The 22,289-nt window shown below is 33.0% G+C and overlaps 4 protein-coding genes across 4 annotated transcripts; 1 reads left to right on the top strand and 3 right to left on the bottom strand.

Annotated features, from left to right (window-relative positions):
- Positions 1–255: 255 nt before the first annotated feature.
- Positions 256–2,846, bottom strand: LOC110998855. Its single transcript, XM_022267651.2, has 4 exons — positions 2,308–2,846; positions 1,903–2,222; positions 1,282–1,461; positions 256–1,016 (listed from the first exon to the last, which is right to left on the bottom strand). Exons 2-4 carry the CDS (start codon positions 2,213–2,215, stop codon positions 454–456), a joined length of 1,056 nt encoding a protein of 351 aa, XP_022123343.2. The 5' UTR covers positions 2,216–2,222; positions 2,308–2,846; the 3' UTR covers positions 256–453.
- Positions 2,847–6,030: 3,184 nt separating this feature from the next.
- Positions 6,031–13,027, bottom strand: LOC110998863 (astacin-like metalloprotease toxin 1). Its single transcript, XM_022267661.2, has 9 exons — positions 13,005–13,027; positions 11,467–11,645; positions 11,178–11,265; positions 10,501–10,550; positions 9,595–9,793; positions 9,025–9,197; positions 7,114–7,264; positions 6,887–7,029; positions 6,031–6,191 (listed from the first exon to the last, which is right to left on the bottom strand). The coding sequence occupies exons 2-9, from the start codon at positions 11,620–11,622 to the stop codon at positions 6,054–6,056; spliced, it is 1,098 nt and encodes a 365-aa protein (XP_022123353.2). The 5' UTR covers positions 11,623–11,645; positions 13,005–13,027; the 3' UTR covers positions 6,031–6,053.
- Positions 13,028–15,004: 1,977 nt separating this feature from the next.
- Positions 15,005–17,605, bottom strand: LOC110998860 (cleavage and polyadenylation specificity factor subunit 5). The gene is made up of 4 exons (XM_022267656.2): positions 17,197–17,605; positions 16,808–16,919; positions 16,463–16,553; positions 15,005–15,968 (listed from the first exon to the last, which is right to left on the bottom strand). The coding sequence occupies exons 1-4, from the start codon at positions 17,415–17,417 to the stop codon at positions 15,721–15,723; spliced, it is 672 nt and encodes a 223-aa protein (XP_022123348.1). The 5' UTR covers positions 17,418–17,605; the 3' UTR covers positions 15,005–15,720.
- Positions 17,606–19,545: 1,940 nt separating this feature from the next.
- LOC110998861 lies at positions 19,546–21,484 on the top strand. The gene is made up of 4 exons (XM_022267658.2): positions 19,546–19,726; positions 19,859–20,027; positions 20,402–20,533; positions 20,897–21,484. The coding sequence occupies exons 1-4, from the start codon at positions 19,621–19,623 to the stop codon at positions 21,111–21,113; spliced, it is 624 nt and encodes a 207-aa protein (XP_022123350.1). The 5' UTR covers positions 19,546–19,620; the 3' UTR covers positions 21,114–21,484.
- The last annotated feature ends 805 nt before the right edge of the window (positions 21,485–22,289 follow it).

Genomic DNA, 22,289 nt, shown 5'->3' with positions numbered 1-22,289 from the left:
TTTACTTTTTGTAAAATTTTGTGAAAATTATTTTCTGGATTTAATAGTCCAGAACTGTTTCTTAAAACTATCAGTAACTATAGAACTACTGTGTGCTGCCAGAACTCTATTTTTTTCTGCTCTCTTCATCCTCTCTCTCTCCTCTGCTAACTTCACAGAGGCTGTAGTGCAAGGGATTAAAAAACTACATTGTATACAAACATTTTATTACGTGTTTTATTATAATACTTCAGTAAATATATATTTATTAGTCAAACAATAATACCTGGTTCTAAAAAAAAAATAACATTCCAGTTGGAAATTGAAAAATTCAAATTTCTTGAAATAAATAAATTTTCCTGCAGAGATGAATTCATCACCATTGTTTAATCAATCAGAACCATTGGTTATTTGGGTGTCTCAAAACAGGTAGTTTAAACTGAAGATATTAATAATTCATAGCATCTATTTAATTCATAACTCATTTACAATGGGAATTTCTATATTTTCCAAAAAGAATAATGAATGGTCATCAAGCGACACATTCATTAAGTCTTCATGGTCTGTTTCATCTGAATTAAGATCTATACATAAAGGACTTCTTCTTTCCGTAACTTTGATTGCATTTTCAGATAAATTATCAATTTTTATACTTTTTTCTAGATTTAATTCATTGATTATAGGTTTAATTTCATTTTTTGATTTGTCATCAAAATCATTTTTCATTACCTTGTCATTTTCACTAACTTCATTATTTTCTTTTAATTCATTTATATTTATACTAAGTTCATTTTTTCTTATACTGTCACAGACATTTGCAGATTTATGCTTTCTATTTTTAATATAACCTAACAAAGTTTCTAAGTTTTTAGATTTATTAACAAATTTTCCATTGTTTTTGTTATCTTTACGGACACTTGTATTGTTTTCCTCAATGAAATTTTCCTTCGTAATGTTCATTTCAATTTTTTTGACTTTCTGGTTATCTTCCCTACTTGGTTTTTCTTTCTTGACTTTATATTCTACTGATATTGGATCTGGAATCAAGTAAAAGTTATTTAGCATAATAAGTTGTTGACAAATTTGTATATTTTTGAAGTATCTCCAACTCCATATACTAATGCAATTGATTAGGAATGAGCAAGATAGACATCAAACAAGTAAGAGAAGAAGAAGAGTGGTGTACCTGTCTAAAAATCTCAACAATAGGGCAGTACTGTGATATTATCGCTTAATGAATTGTATTAGATTTGAGTCAATGGACAGTTGCTTGACTTTGTTATACTTAATCCTACAAAATACCTTCAGAATATCCAGGTGGTGGATCTTCCCACCAAACTGGGCTGGGACATGTCAGTATTTCAAGAAAATCATCATCATCCATTTCTTGTGTCCCATCTACAAGAGTTATTAATTCAAATACAGATTTTTCATTGTCGCTGGGAGGGGTGCTCACTACTTTAAAACTTGCTTGTGGGACATCTGAAATTTAACTTATATTATAAATGTATACATTCTATTTCAAATGCAAATATTCTATTTTGTGAGATGCTACCTTTCTTCTTCTGGATGTATCTTAACTAAATTTTGTGGCTGAAAGATTAGATCAGCAACAGAGTATATGTTTTAAAGATGGATGAAATTGCTTTAAGACAAGTTCTATACACACAAGTTAGTCATAGCATGAGAAATTAAATCCAACACAGTTATTCACTTCAAACTAGTACCTAGGATTAGAGAATCCATCAAATAATGTTTCCAGATTAAGTATTAATGTTACTATATTTTTAGAATACTATATTTTTTTTTGCCATAATTGCCATATTATAGAAGCAAGGATTCCCTTCTTCTTTTTTTAAAGTAATGTACAAATTAACTAGTGATCTACCAAGATGTAAAGCAGTTTAGAATAATAATGCAAACCTCTCTTAGGGACATTCTGTTTTCGTTTATTACATTTTTTCATATCTGCTATAACTATTTGATTATGTTTTGGGTTTAGCTTCACCTTCTTAAGCTCAATTTTTCTCTTTACTTTATCTGGTTGAAGTTCTTTACATTGAACTTTATCCACAGATATTTTTCGTTTTCCATTTTTAAGTCTCAATGATTCATTTTCAGGAATCTTTACTTTTTTTTGGATTTTGTTTTGTTTCAACTGTGCCAATTTGCTTCTTGTCAAAACTGCTTCTGCTGGCATTGCTCTAGGTGTTTTACATTTGATTTTAAGAGACATCTTTTATCTGAAAAGTTTTAATATACATATATTTAATATAAACTGTATGGTAATAAAAAAACAAAAAAGATCCACGAATTAAAATAGCTTACCTTTAACCAATGATGTTGTTGCAAAGATTAGGCCAAGGCATATCTAGTTGCAAGGGAAATATATATCGAATCCCTTATACCTAGTTGAGACTTAACATGTTATGAAATGAATTATTTGTGAACTGTAGGAATATTAACACAGTATATGAAATCAATTTTCACTTCTTAGTTTTGAACTCTGTCAACAAAATTACAAACTTTTGATTAAATTACATTCTACTCCTTTGGCCTCTTTTATATTTAATGAATATGTATATTATAAAGTTAAGATGTAATCGAAATTCGAAGAGATGAATATTTCGACATTGGATCAGTAGATGGCGTTGTCGAATGTCTGTGTGTACAATAACATTAATAAACTTAATGCCTTTGTAATTTTGATTTTTGATGTATATACCAACAGTCATAAATGAAACAAACTCCTCTAGTCATATCAAGCTTAAGTTAAGAGATTCATAGAATGTTCTAAATCAGAGGCAGGACCTGCAGCAGCGCCATATTGATAAACGCTTCCTACTAGTGCATACAGTACTTCATTTGTAATCCTTTTATAGAAAATAATCGTAAAACGAATAGCATATTTGTGAGATATTTCATATATTATTCATATTTTTGACTTTTTGCTTAGTCGGTGAATAAACATATTATATATAAATCTATAGAATAACTGAAATGAGAATACATCTTGATTAATCGTATTCTGTGCAAAAGCGTAAAACAGATTATAGAGATATTTTTATATAGTAAACAGCAGCGTCCTAAATTTACCGTGTTCGCCTGTGTGTGTTGTATCCAGGTCATTAAAAAAAAGCAAAAGCGAACGACGTTTTCATAATTATCATGATTTTTAAAATTAGCCGTAGGCAAATCTTTGGCGACCTGTATTTGAGAATTGAGATGGCATATCATATTAATCCAACACAATAATCCATTATCTAAGGAAATAAACAGATTCGTTCGGTATTTCATACTGATTAAACTAAATTGATGTTCATTCTCCATTCCAACCACAAGGCTGCATAAAACGAGTAATTCTTTCCAAGGCAATTGCATACGTTTTTTCAACAAAATCCCTGGTGTCGTGTAATGTACTAAAGTAAAACTGGTTGCTAAGGCCTATTATAATATAAATGAATACTTAAACGATCATAGTGCTTGGATATGAATTGCTTCATTATAAATAGGTAACGCGACTGAATCTCTCGGCTGCATTTTCAGACTATGGGGCGATCGTCGACATCTATGACTTTTTTAAATGTAAAGTGGGAACAAATCGTGATTCATGTTATCTATCAAATTCAGAATTCAGTATAATTAGTATTATTACTATTTTCTTTTGTAGCCAAGTCCACATTTCAAGGATCGTCATGCTCACTTAAATGTCATTGCATGTGGCGGCGTCCATGCGTCGGATTGTCTTTCTCCCTAAAATTTGGCGAGGGGGCCGATGACTGGCCATGCGTCATACTCGTGACCGGTGCTACTTGTGGTGACTGGTCGTACTTGAATTCGTGTATGCGGTGATATTAGTTGTTTATACTACGCATTTGCGAGTTGTTCTTACGAATATATATGTAGGTGCTCCTAATTCACCATGCCTCTTGCTAATAGAGGACAAATCTTTGTTTTTAATTTATTATATTATTCTTTATTACTCAAGATGTCATATAGAACATGGTGTAATGGTTGCAGCTCCTTACAAACATTATGTAAAGAAAACTTGGCGATTAAAAAGAGTGGCGACGAGTTTACTGCCAGTTCTTCTCTTCCGTTATATGCCCTTGATTTGAGAACTGGCAGTAAATGTAATATTAGAATAATTTAATGAATATTTCTTTTTTTTGACGTTCATAAGTGTACATTACGTTACCTATATCCATAAATGATTTTTGTTGTTGTTATTTGATAATAGTTTTAAATATAACATATAACAAAATCCAAAATGATACAAAATATTATTATTCCTTATCAAGTGCTTAACCATGAATATGTAAATATAGTAAAATATATACTACACGTTTCATTCTTTTATCAATTAAAACTTTTTTTTTAATTTCAATGATTTTAATTTCTTTTTGAATTTAAATATTTTTTTCATCGACTAGGTATTAAACGAATTGACTCACAACCGACCAACCTTGGAACTAACGAATACAAGCAAGATGGCGGATTTCATCCGCTTTTAGATATTGTTTATTTAAAATGGCGTTGTTAAACTGACGCCATTTATATGGCATGACAGAACATATATAATGTTTAGACTTTAGTATATGTTGCTAGTTCACACAATTCAATATGTTACTTGAGTTTTAGTAAGAAATTTTAAAAAACGGTTCATGTCAGAGATAAAAGAGAGAAAAGGTATCCTTCCTGTTGATAAATTGATTAGGTGATACTTTAGTTAGACTAGTGCAAGGTAAGCAACGGGTAGTAACACAACAATTAATGAGTCTGTTAATCAAGTTTTATATTATATTTGGCGAATATGCCGCGAACGAACGCGTACAAAATCTAAAGCCGGGTCCACATTTGTATCATGTTGACGTATCACGATCAGTCGTATCGTATCAACTATTTGTATCATAAATTTGGACGCTCATTTTGTCCATGTCGTATCTTTAAGGCGTATCTTGTAAAAAACACGTCCATACTTAGCAAATGCTGTATCATGTCGGTGTATCGGCTTTTGCTTTACAAATATAGACGCTCACTTTTCTTTCGATGTATCATTTCCTGATACGCGTGTCTTTCAGTAAACCTTTCCCTTCTCGTACGGTTCAGTCATGTCTTCCTTCTCAAACGGTTTAGCCATGTCAGCAATTGCTGACAATTTGGCGGTGACTTGCGCCTGTTTTATTATCATTAATAGTATTTTACAACTTGATAAGTTTTATAAAACTTTCGTTTTCCCAGCTCATCTTGTTCCTTTTTCACTGCGACTAACAACTACTATACTTCGTTCAACAATGTTTATGAAATTGCATTCACATTCAAACTTGTTCGATACGACATGATATGATGATCATCATCATATCATGTCGTCATCATCATGATCATACTTTGATGATCACGAAATAACCGACAATGGATGGTTCGCCGTGTATCAAGTATCGTATCGCGATACAGTATCGTGATACAGTATCAAAATACGTCCACACCACCGATCGTGATACGCGTATCGGATACGAGGTGTATCAAGATACGCGGTTAGTGCGGATCGGGCCGTATCAGACACGGCGTGTATCATTAACGAGTATCATTTTCACGCAACGGAGATACGATACACCGAAATGTTACAAATGTGGACCCGGATTAAGATGGTGCATTTTTGTTCGTGCGCCGCCCGCGCGCAGTTCGCTCGCAAGCACGCGGGCTGCGCGCTAGCGGCTCTCGTCTTCCTTCCGCTCACGCCAGTAAACGGAACTATGAGCGAGAAATGAGTGTGCGCAGAGTGCGCGCCGCACTCACGCTTTATACGAACCTTGCATGTGTTGCACAAAACGTGCAGTTTGCTAACTCCTCGGGACCTGCGCATTCGCGGCTTATTCGCTAGATATGGACGCTCCCTAAAAGATACTATTCAATTACTTAAATTATGTTTGATACAACTCAGAAACCAGACGCAAACTGTCAAAAACAACACATTTTTGATATGACGAGCAGACACTTAAAATGTTTGAATACCATGAATATGATAATATTATATTATTACCAAAAATGGTATGAGATATGCGGAAAAGATAAATTTATTGTATTGTTAATATATCATGATTTCCAAATCGGCCACGGCATTCCTCGCTATAAATAATATTGACTGTTTCTATGTCTGCATCCGTTAATACTGTTTTATGACCCATAGACATTGTACGTTGCCACAGATGATCCTGAAACAAGTAACCACACCTTATTATAAAACAATTGACACTATTAAAAGTCACGATCTTTGTTTGACCTCAGATACACTCCTCTGTTAATTTTTTTACAGGTCATTTGATATTTCTATGTGACACACGTCATTGATATCTTATACCTCGCACGACCTTTATGATTATTTCTCCAGGATTTTCCATTCAATTTGTCATCATATTACAGAACAAAGTAAGTGCAACTGTACAGATTCGCTTACAATAAAACAATCGTTATTTAAACAATGGGAATAATACAATTCGGGAATAAGTTCGATTTCCATTTTTTTATATAGAATAAACGGGCAGGAGGCTCATCTGACATTGACAATTCATTTATTTATTTATTTATTTTTGATTTTCATTTTTATTGACAAAACCATTCAGTTTCCTGGAGTATGAGAGAAACAACTGAAACAATTTGTTTTTCTACCTATATTAGGTGAGCTGAAAAATTCGTAAGCCATCAAAGAATAATCTTTTTTTATAGAATTTTAATATACAATATAGTTGCTGCCTTTGAGAGCTAAACCACGAGTATGACCGCTATGGTCATACAATTTTTGGGTACCATTATTAGTGCGATCTGTCAGCTGTCCCGCTGGACACAGAATTCTCTTAAGGTCTAGCAAGGACAAGCAAGCAAACAACCCTTCTATCATCGTAGAACCTACCTGTATCGGCTGCACAGTAGTAGCACCTAATTCACATGTATTACACATATAATTAGCTGGTGCGTGTGTAACACTATCAAACCCGTAAGGTATATGTGCCAACCAGGACGCCTCGGGGGCTTTCTCAAGATAATGCTCTTTACCTTGAAAATAAAAATTTAATTAACCTTATACGACTAAGTTAACTGCGACGAATATAATCATCACAACTATAATTACAACAATACCCATTTCTACTTTATTCCAATTAATAGTAACATAGTTATCTCGATCATAACGATTTGAGGTCATATGTATACCAAGAATCCTCATCAAATTGTTAATAGTATGGCCCTTATGACCCGGTACACCCTTCACGATAGAAGATAATTTTAGTGTCTGAAATCAAACAAATATTATGAACAATAAAATCGAGTAGCTATAGAAATAGATTGAAAATGATGCAATAGCTAACAATGTCAAGATCTCTTCGATTTTGTATGAGCCAAGACTGTACATTTGGCTCACTCCGTCTTTCTTAGTTGTATATGTGTCGCAGTCGTATTGTATAATCCGCCGTATTACATTACGGCTAGCTGTTTTCAAAAACAGAGCCGTTTTGTAATGCGGCGTTTTAACCATTAGCCGTATTGAATGCAGCTACGCTTTGGCGCTTTGGAGCGCCATATGTATTGCAAAGCGATAGTTTGGAAAAGTTAAATTGTAGTACTTAATTATTTCAAGATGACTTTCTGTGATTTATTATATTTAAGAAAAAATGTTTAAAACCAAATACTTTAATTTGTGTTTAAGTGAATAATAATTGTTGAAAAGAATATCGTAAAAATAAATGTTAGCTGTATATGATTATTAAAATTTTATGTTCGGAAAAGTTTATTTGTAGTAATGTACCTAATTATTTCAAGATAACTGTGCCCTGTGATTTAGATAACTTAATGTTTATGATAAACTGTTTAAAAGTCGAAAGAAGAAATCTGTGTAAGCTTTTTATGATTATTAAAATTCATTTACGCTTTAAGCATGTTTGGTTTTGTAAGTATGGTCACCCTAAAATTAAAGTATTAGTACAATGCGGCTAAACGTGGGCCGCTTTATCGAAGAACGTATCGCACTGACAATACGGCTAATGGTTAAAACGCCGCATTACAAAACGGCTCTGTTTTTTTAAAACAGCTAGCCGTAATGTAATACGGCGGATTATACAATACGACTGCGACATATGCGTGGCGATTTCCTAAATGGTTGGAGTTACGTCCCGAGAGTATGGCCAGACGTAGGCACTCTCTTCAACTGTTACATAGAAATTAACATTTCATTATTTCGCTAATATTCTATTATTGTACGCGAGTAAAGTTTTATTTTTAAATATATCAATGAGGTGTACTAAAATTACGCGCACAAATACAAATACTGTCAGTGATTATTTCAAATACGCGTACTTCACTCTGTACTTTATCTCTTGTCTTCACTATTCGCACTTTCTATCTTCGATGTGCATCTTGGAATCGCAATTGAAACTAATTTAACGGATCCCGCTTATATATCCTTGGGAATAGTCTAGAACGATGTTCGAGTACACTTTGATCTATTTCGCACAATTCTAAGAACGCTATTAGAATGTTTAGTTTAGCCTGGACAACGTTCCTATATCTCCTCTCTTTCACGCATCATTCTGCCCTTGTCTTACACATAGAAAGCTCACTCTAGAATATTACTTCTACCTTACGGTATTTGTGGAGAAATCGAGAAACATTTCAGTCAACCCATCTTAACAATATGTTATTTTTCATAGTATCAAATGTGTTAATGAGCTTTATCCGAAAAATGCTTTAAATGGGTTAAATAACTTGTAATTTGTAAAAAAACTACTAAATAAACATTACTTTCTTGATATTATATGAATGATATCATACATAAGTCACGTGACACAAAATGGTCAACAATTAATCGATTCCATGCTAACGTAGAATGAATATAATTATTCTGTTCTTCTAAATAATATGTCTATCTGACTAATCATAATACTGTATAAGAGTTTCGTGTCGGTGACTCTTTCTGATCGAATAAACCTTATATTTGTGTCAAAAAAATATAATTAACTAAATAAAAACTAAATAATGACTTCAAAAGGAAATTACCCGGTTTCCCTCTTGAAATCCAAACAATGGAATATCTTGCCCATGTTTGCTGAACCATACAACATTTTTAGGTGACAGATCATCATCATAACTTATTTCTTGGAATACGACACATGTTGACAGTTCTATGGAGGCCATAGAGAATGATAGAACATTGTGATCAAGTGTGCCACCTAGAAAAAAAAAAGAAAAATAATAATAAGAAGCTTGCTATAACGACCGAACCTAATAATCAATCCACAATCTCGAATTCTTTTCTATCTTAGATCAGATAGAAAACAATCCATTTTTGGCGACGGATAGAATGCAATCTCTTCGCTCTTTACACTCATATTTGATAATCAAAATAAACCAAATAAAGTAAGTAAATAAAATCATACAAATAATATTAAAATACACATGTCTATTTTAAAAACATATTAAATAGCTTTTTATTTATTATAAAAACTGGTGTAAGTTAAAATCTTAAGATATTGGCACGCAAAAATTGCATGCAAGAAATGACATGTAAATGAAAAAAGTACTTAAAAACGGTGCATTAATTAATGATTTAAAATATATAATACTTACGTAAATCCTCCTCTATTCCATACATAACGATACCCAGCGGCCACACTTTGTCTTTATAATAATTCAGATTCTCTTCTGTCAATTTTGATATAACACCGCTTCGTCTTTTAGGCGTTTTTGATTCACCACATTCTTCATAGTAATGTGAATTTATATAATTACGATCTATTGTCGACATAAGAGATTGTCTGTTTGATTCCTAAATAAAAGACGAACATATGCGTCAACAAAAACTTAGTAGTCTGTAAATCAGTGGCGCTACCACCTCTTTTAGGTCTTGGCCTCAGATTTCTGAATCTATTTCATGATTATATTTAAATCTATTAGGAAAGTAGGTGATCAGTCTCCAGTGCCAACACGTCGTCGACTTTTCGGGTCTAAGACATGTCGACTTCCTCACGATGTTTTCCTTCACCGTTCGAGCAAATGTTAAATGCGCACATAGAAAGAAACTCCATTGGTGCACAGCCCGGGATCGAACCTACGACCTCAGGTATGAGAGTCGCACGCTGATGAGACTAGGCCAACACTGCTGTTAGTAGTCTTTGCTTTAAACCAAAGTTAGATTTTAACCAAAATATTTAACTAGGTAGGTAGGTGGACTCAAATTCGGTCCGTTTTGCGTAATTTTTTTAACTATGTTTACGCCTAAGTTGCGTGGGCGGCTTTCTTCTTGGCTAACTTCATGGAATTACCATTATAATATATGTTAAAATGTTTCGGGGCTTCTTAGAGTCTCACATATTATTTTTGCTTAAATTCTGGTTTTGTAAGGAAACAAAATTTTGGTTACGGGGTATTATTAGCCCTGATGGACAGGGTATAACAAATAATATTAACATATTTTCAAACAAAATAATGTGTTTTAAATTTAAACTTTGACTGTAATAATAAAAAAAAAATCACCTCAAATTCGTTCGTTCGTCTAACAAGATCGTAGCTATTCACTGGCGATACTGAAAACAAGTCAAGTCAAAGTATGTACCATTAGTTACAGATACCGTCAAACTCCTTTAACAAATGTCCTTATCTACGCAGAAGCGATTTTTAAGTATCAAGGGCAGGGGGGCGGGGGGGCGGTAGAGTGACATGTCGATTGCGTGATTGGTTAAATCAGTTGACGTTTGTCCCGCGCTGCGATACGTTGCGCAAACTCCCCACTCCATTGCTAAATACTCAAGAAGTTTGCCAGTATCTGTATAACCAACGAAAGCATATCCAAGCCTCAAGCATGGGACAGATATGTTTGTGCGGTTTTTATTGTTTAGTTTCAGGCAATACGATCGGCCCATTGTGCAAAAGATTACCTATAAGTTTGTTATTTATTGAAATCCATCAGTATAATAGTAAATAATATAAATATAAACAATTATTTTTTGACTTAAAAGGGTTCCAAATCTTACACATTGTAAGCATAACTACCTACTATTCTATATGTTACAAAAAGTTCAACAATAAAAATGTACCTAGGTACTTGTATTTTTTAAGCAAGCAAGCAAAACTGTGAATTAGGTATTAGATAGATACTCCACAAAGCTAATAAGTACCTACTTTTTATTCCGATTATTAATTTGGAAACTTACCAGAATTCTCAATACTGGCTCGTATCATATCAATAACCAATCTGGCAATATCTTTTTGATTTATACATTTATATCCGATCGGCAAGTACTGGAAAGATAGAAGTCTTAACATAATTCTTTTGGTTGATAAAATAATAGTGTTTTAGTGAGATATTTAAGTATCTATCTTATTTAGGGTTAGAAGGACGTAAGAATTTCGTAATTTCAAAACTTAAATCAAGTACATATTAAATGGATAAAAATAAATTTTCTGTGTTAATGTAGCATTGCTTTTTGGCAAAATACTTACTACAACATCTTTAGAAAAATCATATTCTGGGGATGAGCAGGTTTTAAGCTTATCTGGGTTACTTATATACAATATCTTCTCATTTGTCATGTTATAAGACGGTGTCATGAAGAATTTCAAACAGATTTCCTCTTGCAATTTTGATAATGTCGACATAATTTCATCTTGCGAGTGGAGGTCTTAAATCATTAATATGAGCTTAAACTAGTTATTCGCTTAGTCATGGGGCATTTGTAATACCCGCTGTTGAGTTTTATCAAGGACTAGGGAATACTTAACACTACCCATATCATCTCGACACCCGCCGTTCCACACTGAGCGTTTTGTAAGGGCGTGACCTAACAGGGCGTGCATGGTTCACGGCAGCAACATGCGGCATCCGTAGGACACGAAATCGAATTCTCATGTGAATTAGGGATGCTTCATGATGATGTTGCAAGCAAAAACATCGATGTTGCTATACGAAAAATATCGGTTTAACGGAATCGAAAATCAATGTTAGCTTACGGCCTCGTCACAATCAGTGCATCTTACGAAAAAATTCAAGTCTTCTATGAACGCATCCACGAATCTGGTTTATTAATATTCTAAACACGTATTCATTCAATGTCGAACTGTTCTGAACCAGTCGTTCACTATGTTCGTTCTTCGTAATCTCGCTCGCTCTTACTCTCTCACGCATCCTCACTACTCTTTATCAACAAATAAATAGCTTAAAAGGTTCTTCTCTAGCAAAATTACATTCAGTCATTCGATAAAAAATATCGTAATATGTAATAATTTGTTTCTTACTAAATTTCGAACCGTTTCACTGTAAGTATTTAATTTCTTTGTCAATTATTAATGCAAAATCATTTTTCGGTAAATATCAACTATGTTGGGCTTTCGAATATGACATTGAAGTCAATATCGATGTTTTTCTAATTTAGATCATACCTAATGCAAATTCATCTGCACACAATAAAGCGCAGCATGTAGCCGAGTTGACCTACAGGCAGGGATGTTAGACTGCCACTCAGAAATCCTTGTACCGAGCTGGCTGAAAGCTGGTATTGAAAACGAAAAACTGGTACGCCTGTGCTCCGCTGCGGCGCTGCCAACGCTGGTATATAAACCACGCCGGAACTGACACTGCTACACGTTCCGGCTGAGCTAAGCTCGCCAAACAGCCCGTGCTGAGCTGTAAAGGCCAACAGCGAGATTCCTTTAAAAAAAAAATAAAAAAAAAAAACACTGCTACACACTGACACTTCGATCGTCTAGTCGTCTTAGCTCCAAAATATGATTTACAACCTCAAAAAAAACTTTTCCGCAGAAAAAAGTAACGATTCATGGTATGGCCAGTCTTGGTACATGGTACTAAATGGGCTAAAAACTAGTATGTTTACCAAGAAGTTGGTACGTCTGACATCCCTGCCTACAGGAGATGCCCGCTGCTGATACGCTTTGGTTACGTGCATACGTTAGGTTGACGGCGCGGCGAAGCGAACCTATAGGCTACTAATTTTATAATATTAAAAAATTAGAGGAATTCTAACCTTCTGGCAATATGTCTGTGGGCGGCACTTAACATCAGGTGTCAGCCTGCTGCCCATTTGCCTCGTTAATAAAAAAAATCGTCGTCACTCACCATAATCTTTATTATTTATATTATAATGGATAATTCCATTCCGCCATAGTCCATTACACATTTGAATCAATAGTAGTACCAGAAACATTACAGTATATTGAGTAATGTAACACAATTGCAAGTAACTTTTATTGATATTTTTATGTTGTTTTATCGATTTATAAGACTTTAAAATTTGCATTATTATTAAGTATTGTAGTTTTGTATATTTGTTCGTTAAAAATGTATGTGAATTGCTACAAAACTACACTTTATAATTATTTATTAAATAAATCTCTCCCAGGCTACATATAAAAATAAATATAGCAAAACAAAACAGCAGTTAATTTGTTTATTAGAAACAGATTTTGACTTACACCATACAACGTCTTACTGAGCTGTTTCATATTCCCGATTTTGATATAAACTATGCTCAAAATAGTACATATACTTACACGTACTGAAAATTTTATATGGAGTACGCAAGTCTCGACCTATTCCATATTATCTCCAAATATATTATCCCAAAAATCAATTAAAAATAATATCGGCCAAATTTTGATAGGCAATTTGGTAGATATATATTCACCAAGTTATACATAAAAAAAAGATTAGCTCACTAATCCTGCAGCCGGATCTTAGACCACGTGCAATGCATTATGGTTGCGACATATAAATGTCCCGCATCGTCTTCGATTTTACAAACGACTCCAACCCAACCGAACCCTGCATGTGTTGGTATAATTTTCATTCATCAGTGTACATTTTAAAATTGCACTTTAAACTGGATGCGAATCATTAACAAATATGATAAAGAATAAAGGCCCTAAGTGCGAGCCTTGTGGTAGACCCATAAAGGTATAGACTGGCCATTACAAACATACCGTCGTATTTTTACCAGTTGTGGCCTATTTTTTAAGTAACTTCAAGTCTCATCACCTAAACAATAACCCATGAATGCCCATGGAAAAGTTCAGATACTGTAGAATTGTAGATCAAAAGATCTACAATAAAAAATGTGGTAGATAAGGTCAATAGCCTTACTAGTGTCGGTGTAGGTATGTTGCATAGAATTCAGTCCTCATGTCCTCAGCCCATCGTAGATGAAAGAGACTCATTATTTAATTTCGCCAATGACCCACAGAACTCCAAAATTACCGTCGGTCACAGTATACAAACATTTCAAAATGGCGCTGCTATCAGTAAATCCGCGAGTGGCAAAGCGACTTAGAAGTCTCAAGACAATCAATATCAAATTATCATAAGATCAATCACGGGGCACCGTCTTCTTAATAAATATCTATTTGTTCTTATCACGATAGGCAATAAATAACACAGTGTGTAAAGATGGAAATGTGGCACTAACTGCAATAAATTTTTATATAAATAGAACTAAATGTATAAAATACTGAACAAAGAACTATTCGCATCAATATAGATATTAATAATAAATCAGTAAACTTTCGATGGTTTCCGTCAGATGCTTGCCCAAATAATTCCTGACCTGAAGAGTATTTGTTGTGTTAGTTGAGAGTAAATAAAACAATTCAGACGCAACACATACGTATCTATAAATACACTAGTCTCGTGGCTTTTTGTATAAATACACAACTTAAGTATATATATATTACTAGTAATAAAATAGAAAAACTATAATTCAGCCTCTATTGTTTGTCCTTAAGACAGAGTTGACTTAATATTTTTATTTTAAAAACAATCTGCTATTTTATGATTGTATGAAATCTTTGAGGCAGAGTGCTCTTAATATTAATTTTAAACACAGCCATGTTATGTTCATATAAAATGCCTTTAAGGCCTAAGTTAGTAGTAAGTAAGTTCTCTTAAAATTACTTTTAAAATCAGTCTTCGATAACTTAATACTAATACAATCTTCTTTCTTCTGTCTTGACGTACAAATGAAACACACAATTTATTCCATATGTCAATGTTGCTTACACTAATATGACAATACAATATGAATAGACTTACACAATACCTCATACTTGTGTATGCCTTTACATAAATTTGGGCTCCAGTTCACTAACTTTTTAACAGCTTTACAATTTTTAAACAATGGTTTAAATGTCAAATTAAACTCTTGTTACATATTCAACTGGAATATACTCCATATATAAATATGCTTAAATATATATATTAAGCATTTTCACTATAGCAATAATGTTTTTCAAAACCCAATTGTAATATTCTTCTTCTTTATACCCTTAGGGTATGATTCAGGGACGAAAGCCTTAAGCTTTATAATGACGATTTTAAAGATGTATATTTTAAACGATTGTTAAAAAGAATAAGGTTAAAATGCCTGTGAACATAAGCCAGTAGATTTTTTAATGAAATTAAACAGATGAACTCTTGCAGTAAAAGTATTGGTTCAAAAGTTAAAATCTTAGTACTAACAAGTTAATTGGCAAGGTAATGTTCTCTATAAAGTTGGCTTTATCATAGTTTTCCCTAGACCTAAATATTGTGTAAGCTTGAGTTGTGAAATCACACTACACTTCACAATAAAATAAGTGCATACAAGAATAACCGAGATCAACAGAGACCACTTTTATAGATGCATTACTCTTGACAATATAGACCTGTCAACTGTCACGTGGATGACAGCTAACGTTACTAAGTGATAATTACATATAAACAAAGTTGAACCTACATAAACTTTGTGAAAGGGAGGAAATAATTGGCCCATATCCCTGAGCATTATCATATAACTCAAATAGAGGAGCAGCAACTAATTTATAGTTCTTGGGTACAGCAAATAATGCCCTATCCTGTAACTGCACTAAAAAGAGACGTTTATGTTCTTTAGGTTTAGTTATGTGGGGTGGAATGTAGGGATACTGTGGTGGTTCAAAGTTTGGACGCCACCAGTTTCCTGAAAATTAAAGTAATCATTTAGGCAGAGATTCAAAAATGGTCTGTTTTTGTTCTTGGTATCTTACACTAACAATTCTGAACCTTGTCTTAACATAACAACATATAATTCATATATAAGTACAGACTTAAATCTTTTGAAAACTTAAAAACAATTAAAATATTTATAAAGCTTCTTAATAATATAATATTCTTAATTGCTCTCTAAATAGTTATTATAGATTACAGTAAAGGCTAAAATGATTTATATATTACATTACAGACCACTGCAAAAAAAGAAATAACCATAAAATATTGGTTATAACAATCATTTTCTTAATTGTGACTGTGAACAAGTGAGACTGTGAGTTCTTTCAGTCAGCTATTTAAAACCAAAGATACATGCATCTGTGTAATTTTATTCCAAGAACTACCTTATTTTATATTCACCCACCTTTACTTTATGCTTTACCCCATTTTATTGTACTGATATTTGAAGAAACTTAAAAAACATACCAATTGTGTCTTCAATAAGCCAATCCTGTTTAACTCCATCTTGTCTTCCAAGAGTCTCCGTAAGCAATCTCTTTAGTCCTTCAATTTCATCCTGCAATTATAACATTGTATTTGTTTTACTGCTTACAATCACAAAAAATATTAAATAGAGATCAACAAAATTATTTTAAATAATGGTAAAATGTATATGTAATATTAATAATAATATATTTAATAATAAACTAGATGTGCATTAATTTGTAGAGATATTTAGAAAGTTGTATGTAGGTACTGCAAGTGTCATTTTAACCTGGCAAAACCAGTATATAAAAATAACAAAAATTACACCTACAAATTTATACTCACTTCTCCAGGATTAAGTTCACCACCTGGTAGCTTGAAGAAAGCAGTCCCAAGTTGCAGTAACAACACATGTGGTAAACCATGTTCATGTACTAATAGTACTCCTTCCACAGACCTGCATTTCATGAGTTATATTGATTAGCCATATCATGAAGTAGCCAAACATTAACTCATATATTGTTAAACTTTGGATGGTTCAAAAAAATTTTAATATTTGTGGTTTCGCCACAACAAATATACAAGTTAATTTAAAAATCTAGAAAATATTAGATTTGTTAGATAGGCACAAAAAAGTAAAAAAATAACATAGTCGAATAAACCTGATATTATTGGCCCTGGTTGATTCTGATTATATGTTTGAATTTAATTTAAATATACCAAAAAAATCTAACCTTCTCATGCCGATTTTGGTGAATTCTTCACGCATCCTCTGGAACCTAGCCGGTACCGACGCATCTTTTTCAAACAGCGGTTCTTTCGTGCCGAATGTGTAATTTGTTAGCGGATATAAGTTAATCGATCTGTTTAGTGTTAAGCTTGCGGCATTCTGGCTATTTTGATGCTGAATTCCTGGCCGAACCGGCCATTGGGGCTTGGCTTGAACCGCTGCCATTTTAAAGTTTAAACTTATTAAAGGTGAATTTCAACTATAAAACTATTTCTCGAGCTTTCTGGCTTGCGTTACGATTATACAGAAGAAAGACACGGCAGATTAAACCATAAAATAAAATAATTAATAGGAATTCGCAAACGCGTTCACAATAATTATCAAGCACAAGTCAGTAATGAAAAATGACAGTGACAGCACAGAAGTCATAGATTGATTAAAAAGCGCAGATGTTTAAATTCTAATGCTGATACATAGTTGTACACACTCAGCGAGATACCCCGAGACAGGCCAAGCGCGAGAGTGTACAATAGAGTTCTCGTCTCGTCTCGCTTCCTCGCAGTTGTTCTCGCCTCTTTCAGTCGCCTGACGGTTTTTTGCACACGAGTCAAAGGGTATCGCGAGTAAAACAAGTGTGACCTGTACACACCCATTCAATCACTTGCTCGATGACTGTGGTCGTAGGCCGTAGTCTAATTACCTAATTCTGTTAAGGTACAAAGTAATCATTATCATTTTTTATGGTAAACGTGAAGAAAATTATAATAACTTAATGCAGATAGCGCTACACACTCGGCGAGAGCCTCTCGCCGAGTGTGTATAGCCGGCATAGGGAGCTGGTGCGCATTTAGGTATGTAAAAAAATAAAAAACATATGTGCAATTCACACATGGTAGAAGTGAAACCTTCAAAAACATTTTTTTTATTATTAATCATATATAAATTAATCATTTTCCATTATCTAAATGTGTGTGTTCTTTTAAAACAGTATATTTTAATGATAAATTTTAATTTATAAGTTTAATATAAATTTTTAATTTGGGAAAAACTAAAACATCGAAAGTTTGAAATTCGATCAAATGAAAAAGCGGCAGTAAAGAGAGGCTGTATAATGCCTGCTATCTCATTTTCTCCCACGTTAAATCATATGATGAATTGATGTTTCTGTCTCTCTTTACCGCTGCATCCGGTTTGAAATCACGACGATTCGAAAGAAGTTTATCTATCTCATTTTCTCCCACGTTAAATCATATGAATTAATGTTTCTGTCTCTTTTTACTGTCGCTTTTTCGTTGCATCCGGTTTGAAATCACAACGATTCTAAAGAAGTTTCACTTCAAAAGAAACGTGTGGCACTCGGGGACTGCCGCGATAAAGCTATTGCATAGCATTTTTTATCAACATATGCAATTATTTATTTATGTAGTATTTTTTTTCTTTGACATTAATTTAATCTACCAGACTCAGACTAACAAACCTATTATCCTTTATTATGTCATAGTGTGTAAGGTTATTTTCGTTACGGAATTTCTTGATTCGGTCGCCGCGCTCAATGCCTGCGATAAAATCTATGCAATAGCTTAAAAGCTCTACTAAGTAGCTTGCACACGATTATCACTGCGTCTATTCGATTCATCATCAATCCGTGGATACGAAAAAGCATTTGGCAGACGTTTTGCTCACTGATTTTTGAAGTTTTCGAGGAATTGGGAATTTCCTATTATTGGGTATTGAAAAATTTAAATGGCTGGATTGATTCAACGAGTTTCTTTAGACGTTAGAGCTACAGTAGAACTCCAATTATCCGAACTCCGACTATCCGAATCGCCGATTATCCGAATCAGAAAAAATTAAAAAAAAAAGACGGCAAAACAGTTTATTTATATTTAAAACAAGTGAAAATTTCATGTTTCTTTCATGTCAATTTAATAAAAAATAGTGCAATATCAAAACGTAGCTTTTATTCTCTCCAATGGCAACTTTTTTTTTTAAATCCGATTATCCGAATATTTGATTATCCGAATGGGTCTCGGTCCCCATTAATTCGGTTAATTGGAGTTCTACTGTACCTCCCTTTCCCATATTCATTGCAAATAAAAAAAAAATTCCAGTTAATTAAAAGGACTTTGAAGAAATTACTCCGAAAATACTCCGTCCTTCTGTCCATAATTTTCAACGAAAGGAAGTTTAGTACTGACTGATGATTAGACTTACTAAGACTTAGACTGATCAGTGATCACTGAAATCTGAAATCAGAATTCCCAAGAGCCGGGCTACTGATTGACATAACCCCCGCGCCCCTCGGATTTGACGCGTTACAATTTAGATGTCTGACATATAAAATAAACGTCATAACATGAAGTGAATTCTTATTAAGTTTACTTTCTGAGTTGTTTTTATTGGTTCCTAGATTTGTAATTTGTAGAAAATGTCTCATCAACTAGAACTACTGACCGAGAATCCTTCACAATGGACAACGGTATCATTAATTACGCCAGAAATACAGAAAAAGGAAATCAAACCTTTTGTGTTGTGTAAGTTCTTTCGTAATTAAATTACCTTTATTTCATATAACACCAAGTTCATTATTTAAATGAGTACGTAGCAATTGGTATATAATTCAACTTTCATTATTGTGATTTTCTCATATGACCTTTGTCTTACAGTGGCTCTAAAGGAGTTGGAGGGAAATCCAGATAGCAGAATGAGGAATCTTATGAATGCAGATAAATTTTCAGCAGTTAGATCAGTGGTACGGCATGTATCTAGACTAAGATCTGCTCACAGAGAGCCTTGGGTTGCAGAAGATGTACAGCTATTTTTAGAAAGCCTTAAGTAAGTAATATCTAATCTATTTATTCAGTAAAATATGTAAAATTCCATGTCAAGTTGAACTTGACTTTTATAAGTTTATGGTAGTCTAATGCACAGCTTACACTCAGCCCTGACAATAGGCAGCATTAGTATGTATGCAATTCACAGGTAAAAAATATATATCATTAGGCCGCCAGTTGCTTTTCATTAAATTATGTTTAATTTTTTTTCCTTTATGTAATGCAAGGAAGTGTTAATAAATAAATAAAAAAGTAGAAGAGCTAGTGTGAATACACTGGGTCACTGGCAAAATATAAAAAAATAATTTTATGCTGTATTTATGTGAAACATTGTTAATCCTATATAAATTATTCTAAAAACTATTTATCTTTCAGATTCAACACTGAGTGTGTTAGTGAATTAACAACTTTATTATGTACAGATAAAATATATACAAATTTACAAAGACATTTGAGGATCAAACCAGGTATTGAAAGTTTGCAGTGGAAGATTGATGTATCAATGAGGTACATATTTTATTTGTTATATAGATATAAAAATATGTCTGTGTTTAACGCAATTGAGTTATTTATTAGTATGTATTGTAATGATGCTGAATCTTACTCTACAAATATTTATCAAAAATATGTTATACTTTCTCATCAAATGTGTATGCACATAAAATATTACACTAAAGTAATGTTAATAGAATTATAGGTAGTTTTTGGTTGATCAAAATCTTATCCCACTGGGAATTATACTGAGCCACTATTAAAAAAAATTATACAGTAACAATTATTCTTATTTTAACTATTATGGTAGTACTACTATTTTTATAAACACTGCACCTATTTAAAATTTATGTTTTATGTATAATTAAAAAATTTCAGCCAAAACAACATTCGCCATGAAAATCCAACTCCAGAAAGAAGAAAAGAGATCCTTTTTAGAGATACCCAAGTTATACTAACATTATGTCTAACAGATGGAAAGAAATATATTTACCGATTAACGTTAAGTAAGTTTCACGAATTGAGATATTTGATAGCAAGTGCATTGAAGAGTATGATTGTTTTAGAGAAACGTAAATGTATGAGGAGAGACTGATAGCATTTGATAAGAAAATGTTTTTGAAACTGTTGATTTTACGTTTATAAAAGACTATTGTTGTCTGAACAGTAAATCTGCTTAAAGTGGATTAGATTGTTTGATTATATTATTTTATTAATATTGTTAAACTAATAAAAATTTATTGTTTTGCTTTATATGGAGCTGTTTAGTTAATAGGCTAGGCTGTTAATTGTACGGCTTATTAAGCTAGTTAGCTGCGACATATATATGGTATAATAAAAAAAACGAGTGTGCTTATGACCACACGACTGAAGTGAAACTTCTTTTGCTCCATCTGTATGTATATATATATGTGTACAATATATACATGTATGTACATATACATATATTAATTTTCTACAAATATTCATAAATTGGTAAATTACTTAATATTTTTGCATAGATCTTTTACTTTTATTCATTATTGGATACATCAGTAATTACTGTGGTTGATTGTAAAACCGAGACATTAGACTTATGGTATGAGAAATAAGATACATATAGTTTCGAATTAAAATTAGAGACTTCTTCTCGATTGCTCCTACACTGTGATACAGACAATAGGCCTGCAGTGTGCTTAGATATACGGAACGTATTTGGCTATGAGAGGAAGAGAGAAAGAAAATGTGCATGCGCACTGCTGTCTCTTTCTTATATCCCCCACTCAACTTCCGTTCGCCTTGCCCGATCACACTTTTCGTAACGCTTACGTCACGCGTTCGCCAGCTTACTCCCCAAGTCAAGCGTTCGTTCAAGATCTTTCACTTCAATAATATTATTATTATTGTAAACACATGGTAAATTTCTTGTGATATCTAATATCTTAAATTTGTTATAACTTACCTGACCCATGGGATCATGTCATCAGACCTAGGTCACAAATTATTGTAATGTTTTTTTGACCTTCAAAAGGTCACAAAGTCTTGGCTATTTAAGAATCACTAAAATTTTATACACTAAGGGTCTGTTTCACAATGTACGTATAAGTTCTACGTAAGTTCCAAATAAGCTATTTATTACTTATTGGTAGGATAAACTAGTGTTTGTTGCGTTTCATGACTGTCAGATATCGTTATTCGTTATGAAACTCAAAGTGTCTTATTCGGAACTTCCAAATAATTTATGTGTTGCATAGATTTTTTGGTACTTTATCCATACATTGTGAAACAGGCC

This window comes from Pieris rapae, chromosome 22 (genome assembly GCF_905147795.1).
Source record: "Pieris rapae chromosome 22, ilPieRapa1.1, whole genome shotgun sequence".
NCBI classification, from domain to species: Eukaryota; Metazoa; Arthropoda; class Insecta; order Lepidoptera; family Pieridae; genus Pieris; species Pieris rapae.
The sequence above is the reverse complement of the archived record's forward strand: the minus strand, read 5'-3'. Positions and strand labels throughout refer to the sequence as shown.

What these genes read in the sequence shown, in the direction of transcription:
- LOC110998855 (XM_022267651.2), bottom strand. Translation starts at nt 2,215, where the DNA reads ATGTCTCTTAAAATCAAATGTAAAACACCTAGAGCAATGCCAGCAGAA. An exon ending in ACAGAATGTCCCTAAGAGAG is followed by an intron (nt 1,462 to 1,902) that starts GTTTGCATTATT and finishes GTTAAATTTCAG; the next exon opens with ATGTCCCACAAGCAAGTTTT. An exon ending in ACCACCTGGATATTCTGAAG is followed by an intron (nt 1,017 to 1,281) that starts GTATTTTGTAGG and finishes ACTTGATTCCAG; the next exon opens with ATCCAATATCAGTAGAATAT.
- LOC110998863 (XM_022267661.2), bottom strand. Translation starts at nt 11,622, where the DNA reads ATGTCGACATTATCAAAATTGCAAGAGGAAATCTGTTTGAAATTCTTC. An exon ending in AGCCAGTATTGAGAATTCTG is followed by an intron (nt 10,551 to 11,177) that starts GTAAGTTTCCAA and finishes ACTTGTTTTCAG; the next exon opens with TATCGCCAGTGAATAGCTAC. An exon ending in TGGAATAGAGGAGGATTTAC is followed by an intron (nt 9,198 to 9,594) that starts GTAAGTATTATA and finishes TTTTTTTTCTAG; the next exon opens with GTGGCACACTTGATCACAAT.
- LOC110998860 (XM_022267656.2), bottom strand. Translation starts at nt 17,417, where the DNA reads ATGGCAGCGGTTCAAGCCAAGCCCCAATGGCCGGTTCGGCCAGGAATT. An exon ending in ACCAAAATCGGCATGAGAAG is followed by an intron (nt 16,920 to 17,196) that starts GTTAGATTTTTT and finishes CATGAAATGCAG; the next exon opens with GTCTGTGGAAGGAGTACTAT. An exon ending in GTGAACTTAATCCTGGAGAA is followed by an intron (nt 16,554 to 16,807) that starts GTGAGTATAAAT and finishes TTATAATTGCAG; the next exon opens with GATGAAATTGAAGGACTAAA.
- LOC110998861 (XM_022267658.2), top strand. Translation starts at nt 19,621, where the DNA reads ATGTCTCATCAACTAGAACTACTGACCGAGAATCCTTCACAATGGACA. An exon ending in CTATTTTTAGAAAGCCTTAA is followed by an intron (nt 20,028 to 20,401) that starts GTAAGTAATATC and finishes TTTATCTTTCAG; the next exon opens with ATTCAACACTGAGTGTGTTA. An exon ending in AAGATTGATGTATCAATGAG is followed by an intron (nt 20,534 to 20,896) that starts GTACATATTTTA and finishes AAAAAATTTCAG; the next exon opens with CCAAAACAACATTCGCCATG.